At 37.0% G+C, this 18,218-nt stretch overlaps 1 protein-coding gene across 3 annotated transcripts in view; it reads right to left on the minus strand.

The window, feature by feature from the left end:
* Positions 1-18,218, minus strand: part of LOC101739797 (breast cancer anti-estrogen resistance protein 1) — a 67,132-nt gene that overhangs the window by 2,161 nt on the left and 46,753 nt on the right. For 2 of the 3 annotated variants that reach the window (XM_038013838.2, XM_038013839.2), the window contains exons 2-8: positions 7,359-7,499; positions 6,992-7,132; positions 6,104-6,406; positions 2,412-2,598; positions 1,549-1,789; positions 959-1,127; positions 256-479 (exon numbers count right to left, since the gene is read on the minus strand). In XM_038013838.2, the coding sequence (XP_037869766.2) occupies positions 256-479; positions 959-1,127; positions 1,549-1,789; positions 2,412-2,598; positions 6,104-6,406; positions 6,992-7,132; positions 7,359-7,499 (1,406 nt within the window). Of the gene's footprint in view, positions 1-255; positions 480-958; positions 1,128-1,548; positions 1,790-2,411; positions 2,599-6,103; positions 6,407-6,991; positions 7,133-7,358; positions 7,500-10,139; positions 10,321-18,218 lie in introns of those variants that run through there. The other variant, XM_038013837.2, reaches the window with a different exon arrangement.

Here is an 18,218-nt window from a genome sequence, read left to right on the forward strand (position 1 = left end):
TAAGACGGCGGAATATCTTGTAGACTCTGGGAAAGACGAACCCGAAAATATTGAGAATAAATCTCTATTTATTTAAGAGACCTAAAAGACTAAAATAAAAATTTACAAACAAAAGAAGACAAAGTTAATTAATATAATAACTTATTAATAAAATAATATAAAACGTAATCGACCTATGACGTACATGACACTCAAAAGGATAAATATTATTGTTTTGGTATTCCAATTGAGCGTTTCGCGTGTTAAACAACATACCTATGTACTGTGTCGCCGACGTGTACAATTCTGTGAGCGCTGAGGACGACGAACTTGCCGTGTGCCAAGAACACGTCGGGCGGCTGACCCATGTCAATGGTCCGTAGGAATGCTTCCACGGCCGTGGAGAGGTGTGCGCCGTACGTGGCCACTTGTGCCGCGTAGAATGCGGCTAACTGGCGGTCGTCATGCGGTAGCCTTGTGGCCGCAGCTACGGCACTCACCTGCATTGTGAATAATTAACTTAACGTCTCTGTTAATAAGGTACAATATACACATAAAAATCTATTAATACATTTTTTACTCATGGTAGGACCTCTTGTGAGTCCGCACGGGTAGGTACCACCACCTCGCCTATTTCTGCCGTGAATATTTTATCCGAATATCAAACATACCATAAACACATATCAAACAAAACTCTTCTTCGACTATTCGCCCGTTGCGGCGATCGTGAAAAAAAACTGAACGATGAGGCTTAGGTATAACGATGGAAAGACATTCTGGTTTGAATCGCAGTATCAAAAAACAATACAAGGGGCAGGAATTTATGTAGCAACTTCCCTTCAAAGAAACCACACAATTTTGCTAGAGATTGATAATAACTCGCAGCCAAGAACTCATTCGTGCACCATAGACCAATATAAAGAATGGGACCTTCGTTACAATAAGTTATTAAGAGAATAACAATAAGCTTCAAATATACCTCTCCAGCGTGATCGGCGTCTCTAACGAGCGCATCGAAGGAGGCCTGGAGTTTGTCCGGCAGTGCTGCTCGTATCTCAGCGTGCTTGCGGCCGACCGCTGTCCGGGACTCCAGCCTCACGTAATCGTACTCCTCAGTCCATTCGTGTTCCGGTACTGCCGGGGAACGCCTGTAATAGTACAATAATAGTTTAGATTTTTTTTTATTGCATAGATGGATGGACGAGCTTACAGCCCACCTGGTGTTCAAGTGGTCACTACATGCCGTCACCCACCTTGAGATACGAGTTCTAAGGTCTCAGTGTAGTTATAACGGCTGCCCCGCCCTTCAAATCGAAACGCCTTACTGCTTCACGGCAGAAATAGGCGGGGCGGTGGTACCTACCCGTGCGGACTCCCAAGAGGTCCTACCACCAGTAATGATGCAAATTATAATTTTGCTGGTTTGATTTTTTATTACACGATGTTGAAGTCACCATGGAAGTCAATCGTGATCATTTATGAAGTACGTATTTCATTAGAAAAATTGGTACCCGCCTGCGGGATTCGAACACCGGTCCCATAAGGAACTTCGTTCCAATATTTCCGTACCTGAACAATAACGACGCGTTCCCGTTGATGAAGGAAGCGGCTCGCCTCACGTCCTCGGTGAGCGAGCGCGCGCACGCGACGAGCTGGTCGAGCGCGTCGAGCGTCCCGTCGGTGGGCTCGCGATCGCGCTCCAGCCGCTCGGCCGCCCAGTCGCCCGCGTCCAGCGCGCTCGTCGCCTCGTGAGTGATGCGCTCGGCGTCTTTCAACGCCTTCACCAGCGGCCGGAGTTTGACCGCTATGCCTAAGAGCGTACGGACTATATTAGAACAGGTAACATTGGAGCAACGGGAATGGATTAAAATAGAAATAATTATTTAAGGGGTAGGTACAGTAGATTGGAGGCAATAGGGACTAGAGGTAGAATAAGGACATTTTTTTTATTGCTTATGTGGGTGGACGAGCTCACAGCCTACCTGTTAAGTGGTCACTGAAGCCCACAGACGTCTACAACGTAAATGCCGCCACCCACCTTCAGATATGAATATTAAGGTCTCAATATAGTTACAACGGCTGCCCCACCCTTCAAACCGAAACGGATTATACTGCTGCTTCACGGCAGAAATAGGCGGGGTGGTGGTACCTATCCGTGCAGATTCACAAGAGTCGTACCACCAGTAACTACGCAAATTATAATTTTGCAGGTTTGATCTTTATTACATGATGTTATTCCTTCACCGTGAAAGTCAATCGTGAACATTCGTCAAGTACGTATTTCATTAGAAAAATTGGTAGCCGCCTGAGGGATTCGAACACAGGTGCATCGGTAGATACGAATGCACCGGACGTCTTATCGTTCAGGCCACGATGACGTCCTACCACCAGTAATGAAAAACGTAATGAAGAGATAATACGAATCGAATTACCTTTATCATGTGCATCGTGTGCATTGGCTAGTGTAGCGTCAGCGAAGACTGCCAGGTCGTGCAGCGCGGCGCGGAGGCGTGCGGCCGCCACGCGCACGTCCAGCACGCGCGGCCGCAGCGCCCCGCGCCGCCGCCAACTCGGCGCCACGTACGACAGCAGCCGCGATACCGCCGCGGACGCCTCGTCCTGTGCCCACATTGCCCACAACAATAAAGAGTCAATCGCATTATAAAAAAAAAACTATTTTTTTTAAGGGATTTTATGACCTGGTAACTAAGACCTTATGTCTTGTCATGTCTTATTTTAATTTATATTCTTATTTTTATGAAAAATAATAATATGGAGTGAAATGAAATGGAGATGATTAATTTGAGACATCAATCAACTGGGATGAAATATAATCTCAGTAAAATGGTGGTCATTTACTGAGATTTTTTCAGTGGACTTTTTGGAGGATCCCGAGAAGTTACGTCCAGCGGCTTTGTTTCATTTTCTCACATATGTGCACTTTCACAGATATTAAATAGTTAATATACCACCGTTATTACACATTTAAACTTGAAGAAACACTAAACAGACAAAATAAAACAAATCACACAACTTCACTCGCGTTCCCGCCAAAAAGACCAAAAAAACTAAAACTAGGTACCGGTAAAATGGGGCGATTAGGGATTGAGAGGCGAATCGGGAAAAAACCGGGAAAATCTTTCGACGCTCAATATAAGTTTTATATTCGTTGCAAAATCTTCCATTTTTTGTAGTTTAATAGTAGAATGTTGAAAGTTCACAAAACAACTCTGAATATTCATGATAATAGCTGCTAACTTATAAAAAATCGCGTTTCAAATTAACTTCCTGTGGTGGTAATTATTTTAGTGCTAGAAACTTTGCTCTCTTTTATTTATTTGATAATAATAGAAGACGACTATGATTTATAAACGTTATTTAGTGTTTGAACCAGCATATATATTAAAAGTAAGTCTCAGTTGTTATTGGTTTTAATGTATTTGATTAAATAAAAATACATGTAAAAATCTGTTGTTTTTGGGGATATTGGGGACGTCTTAGGTACAAATAACAACGAAAAAGGGGTCAATTGGGATGACAATACGTGAAATGGAAACGACCTAAGTATAAATAGGTACAGGTTTGTAGGGTTGTCTATGTAGTTATAACAATATTTTTTAAATTTGTTGGTAAAAATCTGGTTTATTCGAAGCGAAATCGGGAATAAGTCTTTATTTGAAATAGATAAGCAATTTAATATAGGTAAGTTGATTTTGCAGAGACATGTAACAAGATCAATGAAATCTCAAGGTGGACAAAAATGTCTAAGTAATACATAATAAAATATTTAATATTTGTTCAGAGTGGGGGTATTCATCTGATTAATCCATGGAATAACCGACACACCTAATCTCTTAACCCAGATAGAAATATCAGCACTGTCGATTGCACCTATAATTGAGGTGATGTCTGCCATGTACTTTTGTCAGTTTTTCAATTTTTTTTATTGATGATCACTTTGTTGGTGCAATTAAATAAATAAATTAATTAAAACTATATATAAAAATAAAAGTAGTGCCAACCCTAGCAAATTTCTCATTTCGTCCCAATTAACCGCAATTTTCGGGTAAATAGGGATTACACCTATTTTTGCATTTTTTGCTTAAACTGGAATGCTAGTTGCATAATTTTAAATTAGACAACAAAGATGACCCCAAGACTCAATCATTTTGATCCTGATATAGCATTATATACATCAACAACTACCTTAAAATTGCTCATAAAGTTGGAATTTGTCCCTAATCGCCCCATTTTACGGTACTAGTGATTTTAAATACCGGTAAAATGGGGCGATTAGGGGTTGAGAGGCGAATCGGGAAAAAACCGGGAAAATCTTTCGACGCTCAATATAAGTTTTATATTCGTTGCAAAATCTTCCATTTTTTGTAGTTTAATAGTAGAATGTTGAAAGTTCACAAAACAACTCTGAATATTCATGATAATAGCTGCTAACTTATAAAAAATCGCGTTTCAAATTAACTTCCTGTGGTGGTAATTATTTTAGTGCTAGAAACTTTGCTCTCTTTTATTTATTTGATAATAATAGAAGACGACTATGATTTATAAACGTTATTTAGTGTTTGAACCAGCATATATATTAAAGGTAAGTCTCAGTTGTTATTGGTTTTAATGTATTTGATTAAATAAAAATACATGTAAAAATCTGTTGTTATTGGGGATATTGGGGACGTCTTAGGTATAAATAACAACGAAAAAGGGGTCAATTGGGATGAGAATACGTGAAATGGAAACGACCTAAGTATAAATAGGTACAGGTTTGTAGGGTTGTCTATGTAGTTATAAAATAATTTTTAAATTTGTTGGTAAAAATCTGGTTTATTCGAAGCGAAATTGGGAATAAGTCTTTAGTTGAAATAGATAAGCAATTTAATATAAGTAAGTCGATTTTGCAGAGACATGTAACAAGATCAATGAAATCTCAAGGTGGACAAAAATGTCTAAGTAATACATAATAAAATATTTAATATTTGTTCAGAGTGGGGGTATTCATCTGATTAATCCATGGAATACCCGACACACCTAATCTCTTAACCCAGATAGAAATATCAGCCCCTAAGTACTTACCAAGAACGGAGAAATATAAACCGTTTCTAAGAAAGCCCACTATATATGTATAAATAAATATATATATATATTTTTTTTTTTGTTGTTGTTAATGCACTGTCGATTGCACCTATAATTGAGGTGATGTCTGCCATGTACTTTTGTCAGTTTTCAATTTTTTTTATTGATGATCACTTTGTTGGTGCAACTAAATAAGTAAATAAATTAAAACTATATATAAAAATAAAAGTAGTGCCAACCCTAGCAAATTTCTCATTTCGTCCCAATTAACCGCAATTTTCGGGTAAATAGGGATTACACCTATTTTTGCATTTTTTGCTTAAACTGGAATGCTAGTTGCAAAATTTTAAATTAGACAACAAAGATGCTCCCAAGACTCAACCATTTTGATCCTGATATAGCATTATATACATCAACAACTACCTTAAAATTGCTCATAAAGTTGGAATTTGTCCCTAATCGCCCCATTTTACGGTACAGATTATAAAGTACCTAAGTCTTATAATGGCGGCTTATGTTATTGTCGTATTGTGTTGTTCGATTTTAAAAGTGGTGCAATCAGAACCAATATTAGCTGGCCTAAATGGTAAAATTCAGTATGAACGTTTGTGATGATGATGATGAAATAGTAAATAACATTAAATATTGTAATAATTGTTGCAACGTTAAGGCTGCAAGAGGTGGAATCGGAATCGAAGCTTAATCCAATTAAAACTTTGACCTCATGTCTCACGCTGGATGCTGGAAAATGCCAGCTTATATATGGTCAATATATGCTTACTATATAAACAAAATGTTTATGGTAGTAAGCATTTATTACCAGGCGAATCGTGAGCCGCTCTGCCCATCTAGGCTAATAATATTATTATATTTTAACATAACAATTGAGTTTGCACAAATTTGTAATTCAAAAGGATAAATGACTCACAAATATGGTATATGAATAATAAACAAAACCACAAATCATCATCTAAAAGAATAATTTGAGTTATAACCTCATAAATCGTCAAAATAATACTAAAATAGAAAATTTTTGCACCTGCAATCGTTCTAATGCTTCCAATGCGGCGTCACAAGGCAAAGGAAGAGCACGTGTCCGAGGAACATCGTAAGTGCTCGAAGCGGAGTGCGCCGAGCTTCCAGAGTTGGCAGAGTTCGCGGACGCACTCGATGTGGCCGAAGCTAAGGATCCGGTCCCACTGCAAGCGGAGTCCGCACTGGCGGGGCGCGGGGCGCGAGGCGCGTCGTACCAGTCGCCGAGAGGTCGCGGGCAATCGTACGTCGCGATGCGTTGCACGGGCATCGGCGCTCGGGGCACGTCATAGTGTGAACATTCCTCTATCTGAAATTTGAATTTGTGTTAAATCGATCTGTACAGACGATTGTGTAGCGGGCAGCCATCATACAAAACATTAAATAAACAGATGAATCTCGCTTAGGACATTTTCAGGATAAGTTTGCATATATACAAGTTCCGAACAACATTTGGACCGTCCGTCTACCGAGGAATATCATCCGCCCGGTGGAAGATCTTCCCTTTTTCGTGTACCTTCAAATTGTATTGTTTATGGTCCACCTGGATCCCATAGGAGAGCGTTCAGAAACAAAAACCAAAATGAGTTTCACGATACGAACGTGATGTACCTATCTAAGAGATAGGAATCAACTATAAAGGTTTAAAGTGAATGCAAAAGGGTAACAAACAAAAAATCGCGTTTTGTCTGGAAATACTAAGTACCTAACTACTAATTAGCGCGGATGAAGTGACAGCACTCAGATCGGGTTCATGGGTCTACTTTAAGTAACGAAGGTGCGAGTGTAAGCGCTCTATGGATCAATGAAAGAAATACATTTGTTTAATATATTATAAGATTGGACTTGTAAACAATACTTTATTTACCAAATTATTAAATACCTAAAAACTTACTTTGGTAAACGCGGGAGATTGTTGTGTGGGAAGTGGCTGGTGGGCTACGGGCGCAGGCGGCCTCGTTCGCCGCCTCTGCGTCGCTCCACTGGAGTCGAACACGCCCGCCACTATCCGCAGCCGATTGCCCGGACATATTCCCTGAAAAATACACGTCACAAATTACGACCTTACACTACAGCTATCAACAAAACAATAATTACTCATTCGTGCCTACGTGAGATTTAATTGTTTCGTGCTTTAGGTTATGAATCATAACGATAGTACGGTTTCTCGACAAACAATAGCGGACGGTCATGAAATCTATGCAATAATGACCAATGAAAATCTATATTGAATAATTTTCGAATATTTGAAATAAAAATACCTGTCTTCCTCTAAGCGAGCACAGCCACCAGCCCTCGCTGCCACCGGTGTTCTGCTCCAGCACGGTGAGCAGGTCGCCTCTTCGAAAAGCTAGCTCGTCCGGAGACTCCGCAATGTTATCATACAAAGCACGCGCCATACACTGCAATATAACAATTAAATTCTTTCAGAAACAAAGGAAGGGTCTTAGAGTTCCTTAATTAGATATTAATGCTATAGCTATAGCTACTTTAAACAAATTTGTGATTTGTTAATCCGCGATAAGGACTTAATAACTCAAGAAGATAATCTTCGGAAAATACCACATGCCAATATCATAATGATCAATCAAGAAACGAATCGAAAACTGATTCGGAGGCGACACTTCGAAACTTAACACTCAAGCAGAAAAGCCAATATATTTTGGATTTAAATAAAATCCTTTCGAGAGTAAAACTCTTGTCTTTTGTGTTCTACTTTAGGCTTAGGCTTTACAATATAGTCTCCTAATAATCAGTTTTGCTCACGTTCATCAAATCAATTTCGTTACAGGACAAAAGCGTGATAAACTTCAATGTGTCAGTCGTATTTCATCCCCATTAGTATTAGACAATGTCGAACGCATATGTTGCCGACATGCAGCTGCGACAAAACCGCGTCCTACGTTCCACCGGCGCATAAAATGACAGTTTCTGTATCCCGTCGTTTGACAGTCGATTCTAATCGATCAATATTATTGACAACAATGGAACAGTAGTTAAATAATTTAATTATCATCCGTATTTAGGAGCACATTTTTAAAATTTGATAAGTACTTATAACAAGTAAATTTTTGTGGTTGTCGAGTAGTTTTAGTGAAAACCGGTGTTGATAAAATCATTATTATTTATTGGCAACGCCAAAAATGGTAATCAAAGAGCTTTTTTCTAAAATACATACACACTCTGACTGTTATTTGAAAATGTAGGTAACAAAGGCGTATGAAATCATTACATATTTTAAAATAACACTATTTTCCCTTATCATAATTAATGTTGGCAGAAATTTATATCTACTTATTTATAATTCCCGAGTATTATTCGATATTGAAAATAGATATACGGTTACGCGGAGTGAGTGCAGTCTATTTGCTGAGACAGTATTGTTAAATGTACTACATTTATTTACGACTAGCGGCCCGCTCCGGCTCCGCTCGGGTCTTTAACAAAAATTTCAAGGATATTTGACGTTGTTTTATTTTAAAAAATAAAATAACACTTATTGCGGCATAACTATATTAGTTAGACATTTGCTGTCGCGGCATTTTTTGTAAATAATAATGTGTTCTACAAAGTCGTAGTACATTCTTTTATTGTATCGTGAATTGCTTATCGCAGCGCACTAAAAAATATTTTAGGTAATTTTTTTACACCTTGGGTTACATTATTGGAGTTTTAGTAAAGATCCCTCGGGAATAGTATAGCTTCCAAACAGTGAAAGAATTTTTCAAATCGGTTCAATAGTTTCGAAGCCTATTCAATACAAACAAACAAGCAAATCTTTCGTCTTTATAATATTAGTATAGATGTTTCTGACAGGCTATGTCCAAAAAAAAAAACGTAAATATAAATACATACTAGTTGCGCTCTTCTTGACGTTTTCGAAATATTAAATTTATTAGGTACATGTCGATTTTATCAATTTCCAAAAAAAAATAATTGAATATCATGTTAACACACGTAGGATCATTTTAGAATGCGTTACTCGCTCGTGAATAAAGGAATCATTATTTTTAATACCAAAACCATAATCTAGGGATACATTAATATACTTCACTTTGTATCAATTCAAGATAAATTGAGGAGTTGATAAAAAGTTGAGATAATTACGCAAAAATAAAGAGAACAGTTATGCCTAGACTGGGACAAATTTGACCAAGAATTCAGATGTCCCGAAGTCCGAATGCTATAAAAGTAACGTATTTTAAAAGTTGATTTAGATTATATATATTTATTTTTAAAAAAAATCGCAATATTACTTTCCGGTCTGAGACTGAATGAATTAAAAATCAAATCTCGGTTCTGTGCAGCGTGCCTTCAGTGAAATCTTACGAGCTTTTTTTTTCAGAAAGCTTCAAAATAAGCGAACAATTAATTTCCTATAGCACTATTGTTGGACGAATAATCTTTCTAATTTTTTATTGAATATTGGAACGATCACCTAGATGGTAGTGCGACTAGATTTTAGAGTAATTTGTGAAGTTATGATATTCCAAATTCCAACTAAAAGAGGCTCGATATCGAACAAAATGGAACAGATTTATTGCCGCCAGCATTTTTTTTTACGTACGTATTTCTATTCTTTTTTTTTTCCTACCTTTGCTGATAGCCTTGAAAGGCTATTTCAGCTTCGCCCTAACGTTTGTAGGTGAGCTCGCGGGGCTCAACCGGAGAGTTGCTAACACTGACCCTAGCAAGAGCAGTGCTTCGCAGAATCTACCACCGGATCGGAAACGCGACCCACTGAGAAGATCCGGCGAGAAACTCAGTGGGCTGTGTCTATGGGTTAGTTCGCTCGTCGAACCCTTCGTCGTAAGCGACGGGTTCGATGAGGACGGTGACCGGAACGTACGTATGTAGTACGTATTTCGTTAGCAAAATTGGTACCCGCCTGAGATTCGAGCACCGATGCATCGCTCAACACGAATGCACCGGACGTCTTATCCTTTAGGCCGCGACGACTTAAAGCACAGCATGTAACATTCCAGCAGACAAGATAAGAAAGAAAAAACGCATAAAATAATCTAATAATCAAATCAACTTACAATGTTTACCCATTTTATGGAGCATGTCTTAACGCTAATTTTTAGGTTAAATTTACAGTTACACATTGTGAACACTGGTTTTTCCAACCTTCTGTAACTATATTTGTTTTTAGAACTTATTATTGAATTTCACAAAATACTTTACAAAGTCTGTATATCAATCAAGCACTAGTAATGAGACACAAGTGATCGCCACAAAGTTACAAAGTGAACTGATTGAAACAATATTAACACTAAATATAATAAATATATTTATTTATATAAACAACGAGTGTATAACCGTTATTGGAACCAGTTGAGTCACAGTGACGTCATTAAGATCGACGCACTTATTAAATTTATGTCCGTTTCGAGATATTGAGACACTGAGACAGGAGCCTATTATTACCAGCCAGTTTGTGACCTTTGGCCAATTATTATTGTGCAAGATATATATAGATAAATAATAAGATTTACCGTCATTATTGTCATGGGCCAAAAGTTTTAGTGTACAAATTAAGTTTTCATTATGTTCAAACCTATACAGTTTATTAACGTGACCACTGATTTTATGGTAATTGTGAACCAGCACGTGTTTGTACTACCATCCGCCTATTTCTGCCCCGAAGCAATCAGTCCTGGCTTGAAATGTAAGACATTACATATGATTGAGACTTCAAGCTCCGATCCCAAGGTTAGAGGGTGATGCTTGAGGTTCAATGTTCAGGTAGCAACTTAACATCGAGGGCTAAGACCATTTTAGTTTACCTTTCTACCTAATATTCTAACCAAAACACTCACAACATTTTGTCAATGATAACAAAAAATTGCAATAAAAATAAATGCTCATACGAAAGAAGAATATCATTTTATAATATTATATGACTTGTACTTTATTTTAAATTAAAGATAATTAAAAACAATGAAAATTAATTGTACGCAGATTGGAACCGCATGAGTTGGTGTGATTCATAGATTCACCATTCACAGAAACTGACATAATATGTAGTTGTTAAATTATTATTGTATAGCACTCGATCTATCCACGTGTGAGGTCATTTTCTAAGGTTAATTCACGTCACTATATCGGGGACCATTGTATCATTTGTTTCGTTTTATTGGCGCCTTGTGGTCAGCCATTCAGACCCAGTTTTATTAAATGTGTGTGTCCGCCTAACGCTCATCCATTTCTTATCTTTTGTGGTGCTTTCAGTATCCACATAATATTGTGAAAAAATATCCACAAGTAGCAATACCGAGATTTTTTAAGTTTTGTTGTATGCAGTCATCAACATTGGTCTCCTGTAAACATAGCTCATTTGATTCCCACGTTAATCGTCTTAACGACACATTTAATCTTACTTACACTTAATCTGTTAATGATCGATAAAACCAATTCACTAAGAGATCTAAATTAAAAAAAAACAGCTATTATTATTATTACTATATTATGTTTTTATCAGCTTTCTTGCCAATTTTAGCTACAGCTGTTTATATAAATGTTTCATTAAACATGGAATTATTATACGAATTAATTTTAAAGTAAACTTCTGAATTTATGATAGATAACATAGTTACCTCCTCCCACTTGATAGTGCATAAGTACCTCAACTTGTATTATTACGCTTGTTGTTTTGATTAACGGGGTCCGTCGGCTTACAACGTGAATGTTGCTGGCTTTTTTCCCCTCCCTATGCTGATAGTCTTGAGAGGCTATTTCAGCTTTACGCTACCGTGTAGGTGAGCTCTTGGGGCTCACACCGGAAGTTTTGCTAATACTGGCCCTAGCAAGAGCAATGCTTCGTAGAATCTACCACCGGATCGGAAACGCGACCCACTGAGAAGATCCAGCGAGAAACTCAGTGGGCTGTGTCTATTTAATTTACCCGCCGAGCCCTATATCGCAAGCGAAGAGTTCAGCAAGGACGCTGATCAGGGTGGCGCTCGCTACTCATATTTAGACAAGTCGAAGTATGAATATAGTAATAGTAATAAAGTATCAAGACTCGTCCACCCTTTAAACGGGAACACATGACTGCTCCGCGGAAACACGCAAAATGTTAAGGCTTAGGCTCACAATACGGCCTACCATGACTATGAAATGTGATTAGATTCCAATATTTTAGAATAACACAGACATTTTTAATCATATATTACGTTGTACTTACTATTCTTCTGATGACTACGTAGTATTTGTTATAAATAACAGCTATTTTAAATAACTATTCTGATTTACCAACTGAACTACACATACTTGTAAACTTAAGTGATGGTAGGACCTCTTGTGAGTCCGCGCGGGTAGGTACCACCACCCTGCTTATTTCTGCCGTGAAGCAGTAATGCGTTACGGTATAAAGCTGCTGTAACTATACTTGAGACCTTAGAACTTGTATCTCAAGGTGTACTTACGTCATAGATGCCTAAGGGCTCCAGTAACCACTTAACACCAGGCTGTGAGCACGTCCACCCATCTAAGCAATATAAAATAAAAGATAAACGACTATGATTTCCTCTTGTATTCTGATTCTACAAATTCGCAATGCTACGTTTGTTTTCAAGAAGTAAAAGGAAAACAAACATTACTTAGTATTTCTGGGACAGTGAACCTTCGCTAAACCACAACCTACTCTCCGTCCTCGTCTTTGAATCTGTCATCAAAATAGAAATGTCGTAAACGGCTACGGTTTTGTGGTTATTTTACAAATAAACAAGACGAAATATTAACAAGAGAATTCACAAACATCTTTAGTAAATAATAAATAATGTTTGAAACCACAACAAAATTATTGTTTAATAAATTTATATAGTTTGGAGATTTGGTTACATGCAATCGGCAGGCTCCTAAGCCTGATGCCAAAAATGGTTGACTGGATAACTTCGTTCGTTCGTTACCTTGCAATTCGATTCAGTTTTCTGTACTTCTATTGCTGCCACGTGCCACTAATATTGACAAATCAATCGTATGGTAAATTTTCGCGGTCGAGTAAGCTCTGCCATGTGATAGTGTTGAAAATCAATGAGAGCCAACGGGGGACTGAATGGCGGGGCGACCTAGGAAGGTCGCATGTAGTACGACAGAGGTCAAAGCGCATGCGCCAAGGACATACGAGGAACTTCACAAAAGTGGAGCATATTTTTGTACATTTCTAGACGTCGCTTCAAGCTATTGCTAGACCGTCTTTTCTAACTAGGATTCAACGACAGAAATTCAATAGCAATAGTGTTCAAACTACAATTTCAAATTATTAGTTATGATTATTACCTATACCTAAGCTACTTTTTACTTGCGACTTCGTTCGCTTTAATGGTAATTTGGTCAACCAATTTAAGCACAGAACAAGTATTATTGTAGGACGCTGCTAAACAATATAATTATGTTGTATGTGCTTCTATTTGGCGTTAACATAAACACACTATGTATGAAAGCGGTTGAGAAAATTATGCATGACTTTTTCAAAAAAATCTATGCTAGCTCTAATAAATAAAAATTATTTGTATTTCTTCCAAGATACTACAGGTAGCATGATGCAATTTTTTCAATCCGAGGTTTTGTGTAAGTCGGACCTAAGCCTAAACCTATTTTTTTCTATCCCACAGGAATAGTATTTTTTTTTATCTAGATGAAAGGTACCCTATGTCCTTTCTGTACCCGTGAAATGATAAAATGTCAACCAGTCATAATAATCGGTGAGTAGATAAGACGTGTAAGTATAAACAAACACTCACTTTCGCATTTACGCATTTAGTACCTACCTATTAAGTTTTATAAAATCTATATATTAATACGTGAAGCAAAAACTTTGTATCCCTTTTTACGAAAATTGCGTGGACGGAGGAGTATGAAATTTTCCACACTTATAGAGAATATAGAGAAGAAGTGTACAATGCTAATATTTTTTTAAAATAATGCATAAAAGATACATTAAATCAATAAAGAAAACATTACACACACTATATACCATGTATTTGACGCACACACGCATGTATACTATTTATTGTCAAACTTTTGTTCTTGACGTCTGTGGTCAAATTGAGAATAGATTCAATATTGTTTGTCTTTATTAATATTTTTATAGTGTAGCCTTGGCGAAATTTATGATTATAGAAGTATAAAATACAATCATAATAGTGTACAAACTTATAATTCCATTTAATTATAGTCGAATTTCGACTACTGCGGGACCTCTAGTTAGTTTAAATAGAACTTGAAGATCATATCAATGATGCGAACTAAAGTGACAGGGCGCCGATAAAAGTCATTTATCGAAAAAAGGACAACTCGAAAATATAACCAAACATGACGAGAATCATGCCTGTCATTCAGAACAGCTTTAAAACAAATGAACCAGGAAACGTTGCGGACTGAAAATAGTCACATAATGTCGGTGCAGTTGCTAGCGTGCGACATTATGGCAGGGACGAGGCGCCATTCGTCTAGACGCCTGTTATTTTATTATAATTAAACAATTTTTTCCTTCATCGATTTCCACACGGTAATGGTTAGTTACCGCGAAAGATGAATGGGCGATGTTACTGATCTGAAACGTTCGTCCTTTGAAGTCAAACGATATAATTGGCTTCTTCGAAAAATTATAAAAGTTTTAATTGGAATTTGGCGATCTTCAAGTTTGCTTGTTATTTTAAATTACATGATTTATCTTTGTAAGTGAACCAAAAAGATGCAAATTTATACGATACGTTACGATGCTCGATGGATACATGTTGTTGTTGATTTATATTTCGGTTGTACAGGTGTGTGTTACATAATATGTGTATTATGTATATAAAAAAACATATCAAGGTTTTTATTTTTATTTGAACTGTTACCTATATGGTTGAGTGGATAAGTCCTTTAAATTTACATGATTTCAATGCAATTTTATGTCTGTGCGGATATTGGTACTCTATATAGTGCTACTCTGCTTATTTCTGCCACGAACTGTTGTTTTCCAGATAGAATTGACAGCCGATGTCCCAATTGAATTGAAACATCGATCTTATCCCTCAAGACAGGCTGCTGCCTACCTTATCCGCCTTATAGTGTCTTAATTATTGAATTATACATCAATTTATGTTTAAGTAAATGAACTGGTACATTTGTAATCAATCAACAGTTTATTGGTAGAGTTTAAAAAATCGAATGCGTTGTTGTTAGTGCATAGTCTTGTTTATTTTTTGAAAAAGAATTAATGGCTTTATTAGCCAATTAGGGCTGATAAAACAACGTCTAACGAGTATCTCGATCTAAGAAAATGTCTAATAAAAAAATCATATAATTTTTATCGATAAAAACACACGTAGTCATTATCATTTACACACAGCTGTACTTTAAGTAATGCTCGCCTGTCGAGATAAGTCAGTCTGAGACATGTTTAGATACTGTACCAATGGACTAAGTACTATTCAAACAATTGATTTGTATTAGTGTTCACTATTATGACGACATTTGATTGTTTTAAAATTTAGTGTGAGATTTTATTCTGTAGTGTATTTCACTATAAGAAAGTGCTTTAATATTCCTCGTTTAAGAGGATTGAATTCGTTATTACATATTTTTTCTGTTGGTTGTATAATTATAAAACTACATAATTCCGAAACGGTTTTAATGTCTTAATGTTTTTTAATGCCTAACATTTAGCTTTTCACTGAAATAGCAATTTTTTAAAATAAATAATTAAATAAAACAGCTCTGAAACAGTTCCCAAATCGTGTTCCCATTCCTATACTCTAGAAATTTTGAAAACCACGACTATAAAAAACTACAATCAAAACATCTAACTAAGCAATGACTGCTGACTCGTAATGTATTTTATATTTGTTGCCGAGTGTAGGTTTTGAATATGCAGGTTTGTAACAAAAGGATGATCCACACCTACGCGACCCAACCATTTGCCCACGCACCTTACCTAACAACCGACATTTGACCACTTTCCCATCCTAATGATTGCCTATTCAGTCTCCTAACATTCGTACATCGGTATTAATATGATAATTCGTTATTTTATGAATACCATAAAAATGAAGATTATCTATCTCTTAGTAATTCGAAAATTAAAACACTTAACACTCCTATTTAAAGTACCACGCTGTGAACATAAATTGAATATGTAAATTATAGAGATGGCCAATAGTATTTATAGCAGGCTTTAAAAAATATCTGTAAAGGAACAATGAGAATAGGCGGACCTGAGGGGACGAAATGAAAGGACCTCCCCGGGAGGAGGACAGACTGGAGGGTTGAGTGATGTAATTTTCCTCTGCATTTTATAAAACGCAAATCGAGCAATATACGATTTTAATATTTCTTCTACAACTTTACATTATGTTGACTTTTTTTACAATTCTCGTTTCATTCAGTTCGAAAACTATATTAGTTAGGTATTCGTTTAAATTTCTTTCAAATTTCGGTTTCCCAATTAATTTATGTGTCTGCCGTGCGGTGATGGTGAACGCCCGTTTTTTGACACTTGTAGCTCGCGTCGTCTAGTGGCTGGTTGGCAGACGTCCAACTCACTATTAACACGTACAATAACTGCACAACTGCACCGAACACCTACGCGGTGTATGGTGCATATTTTTTTTTATTTTTTTTTATTGCTTAGATGGATGGACTAGCTCACAGCCTACCTGGTGTTAAGTGGTTACTGGAGCCCATAGACATCTACAACGTAAATGCGCCACCCACCTCGAGATATAAGTTCTAAAGTCTCAGTATAGTTACAACTGCTAACCCACCCTTCGAACCGAAACGCATTACTGCTTCACGGCGGAAATAGGCGGGGTGGTGGTACCTACCCGTGCGGACTCACAAGAGGTTCGATGTAAAAGAATCATCCGATTCTTTTACATCGAAGCATAAAACTGTTTATTACGTTTGTGTGATTCGCGAAATTTCACCCAGATTGTGGCTATTCGTGTATCTTTCGTGGCAACAGCAAGGAGGTTATTACTAATTTGTGTGCAACAAATGAGGTGCAAAAGTTGCTGTACCGCTTTGGATATATTTTTTTCTACTTTAAATGTTCATGCATTTTATTAGGACTTATAAAACTCTATTGGTTCAGGATTAGAGAACACAGCGTCGAGTGGATTAACCAAATGAATGCAAACGTTCACAGCCCTACGCTAAAGTCGAGACGGAACTGCGACTCTCGAGAGAGCTTTAAACAATTTTGGCTCATTCACAGCAGCTCTTAAACAGTCCAGAGCACTGTGTCTGATTAAACACAGCCTGTGACGCCAAATGTTTATCATTTTTTATTATTAAATAGTTATTTATACATAATAACAAGTTCCGTACTAATTTACAATATATTTTATGTTTATTCCACGATAACATTTTACGATTTTACGACAGGTCAGGCTGGTTTATTGCACGAATCATAAGTTATTTTTTATTGATTTATATAGACAAAAATATCCACTATTTCTTATTTCATATATTTGGACCGTAGTGAATACCAATTAATGGAATCTGTGTTGAACTCCGATAAACGAAACAAAAAATACCTATCATCTACGCCATCACGCGGCATAAGATATTTTATTATATAACATAAACGAATAGAATCGTGCCTCGTAATGCATCAGCATAAAGTAAAAACGCTGTTTGGACTGAATCCGAGACAGCTCATCCCCCCGACAACATCCCTCGATGGGATAAAAGTATTTGCCACCCTCCGCAAGCTTTCCGGGATACACACATCTTTGCTGTTACACGATAGATACGAAGCTCTCACTTCATCATGCTCGCTCCCTAATAACTTCAAAAATGCCATCAGATAAAAAAAAAGTATTTATATCTCAATTTAATTTGCACTTTCGTCGAATAAAATACTTTTTTAATTGAACAGCTGTAGTTTACCAACGTGTTAAGCATTAGTAGCAGTGTAGCCAAACTACAATATTTTGAAAGAGCATTTAAAGGCGGAGACTCATACAGACCACTTGAAGTTGTCACCGAAGCTAATGGACATTACCAAACCCCTAGCATAGCTGAGCTTCGACCTACTTCTTAAGACTGTTTTCTTTACCTTAAAAGAAAAAAACCTAGCTGTAATTATCCTACAATAAAAAACATCCAACCAAAGCCTGAGACGA

Source organism: Bombyx mori, chromosome 11 (genome assembly GCF_030269925.1).
Source record: "Bombyx mori chromosome 11, ASM3026992v2".
Classification (NCBI taxonomy): Eukaryota; Metazoa; Arthropoda; class Insecta; order Lepidoptera; family Bombycidae; genus Bombyx; species Bombyx mori.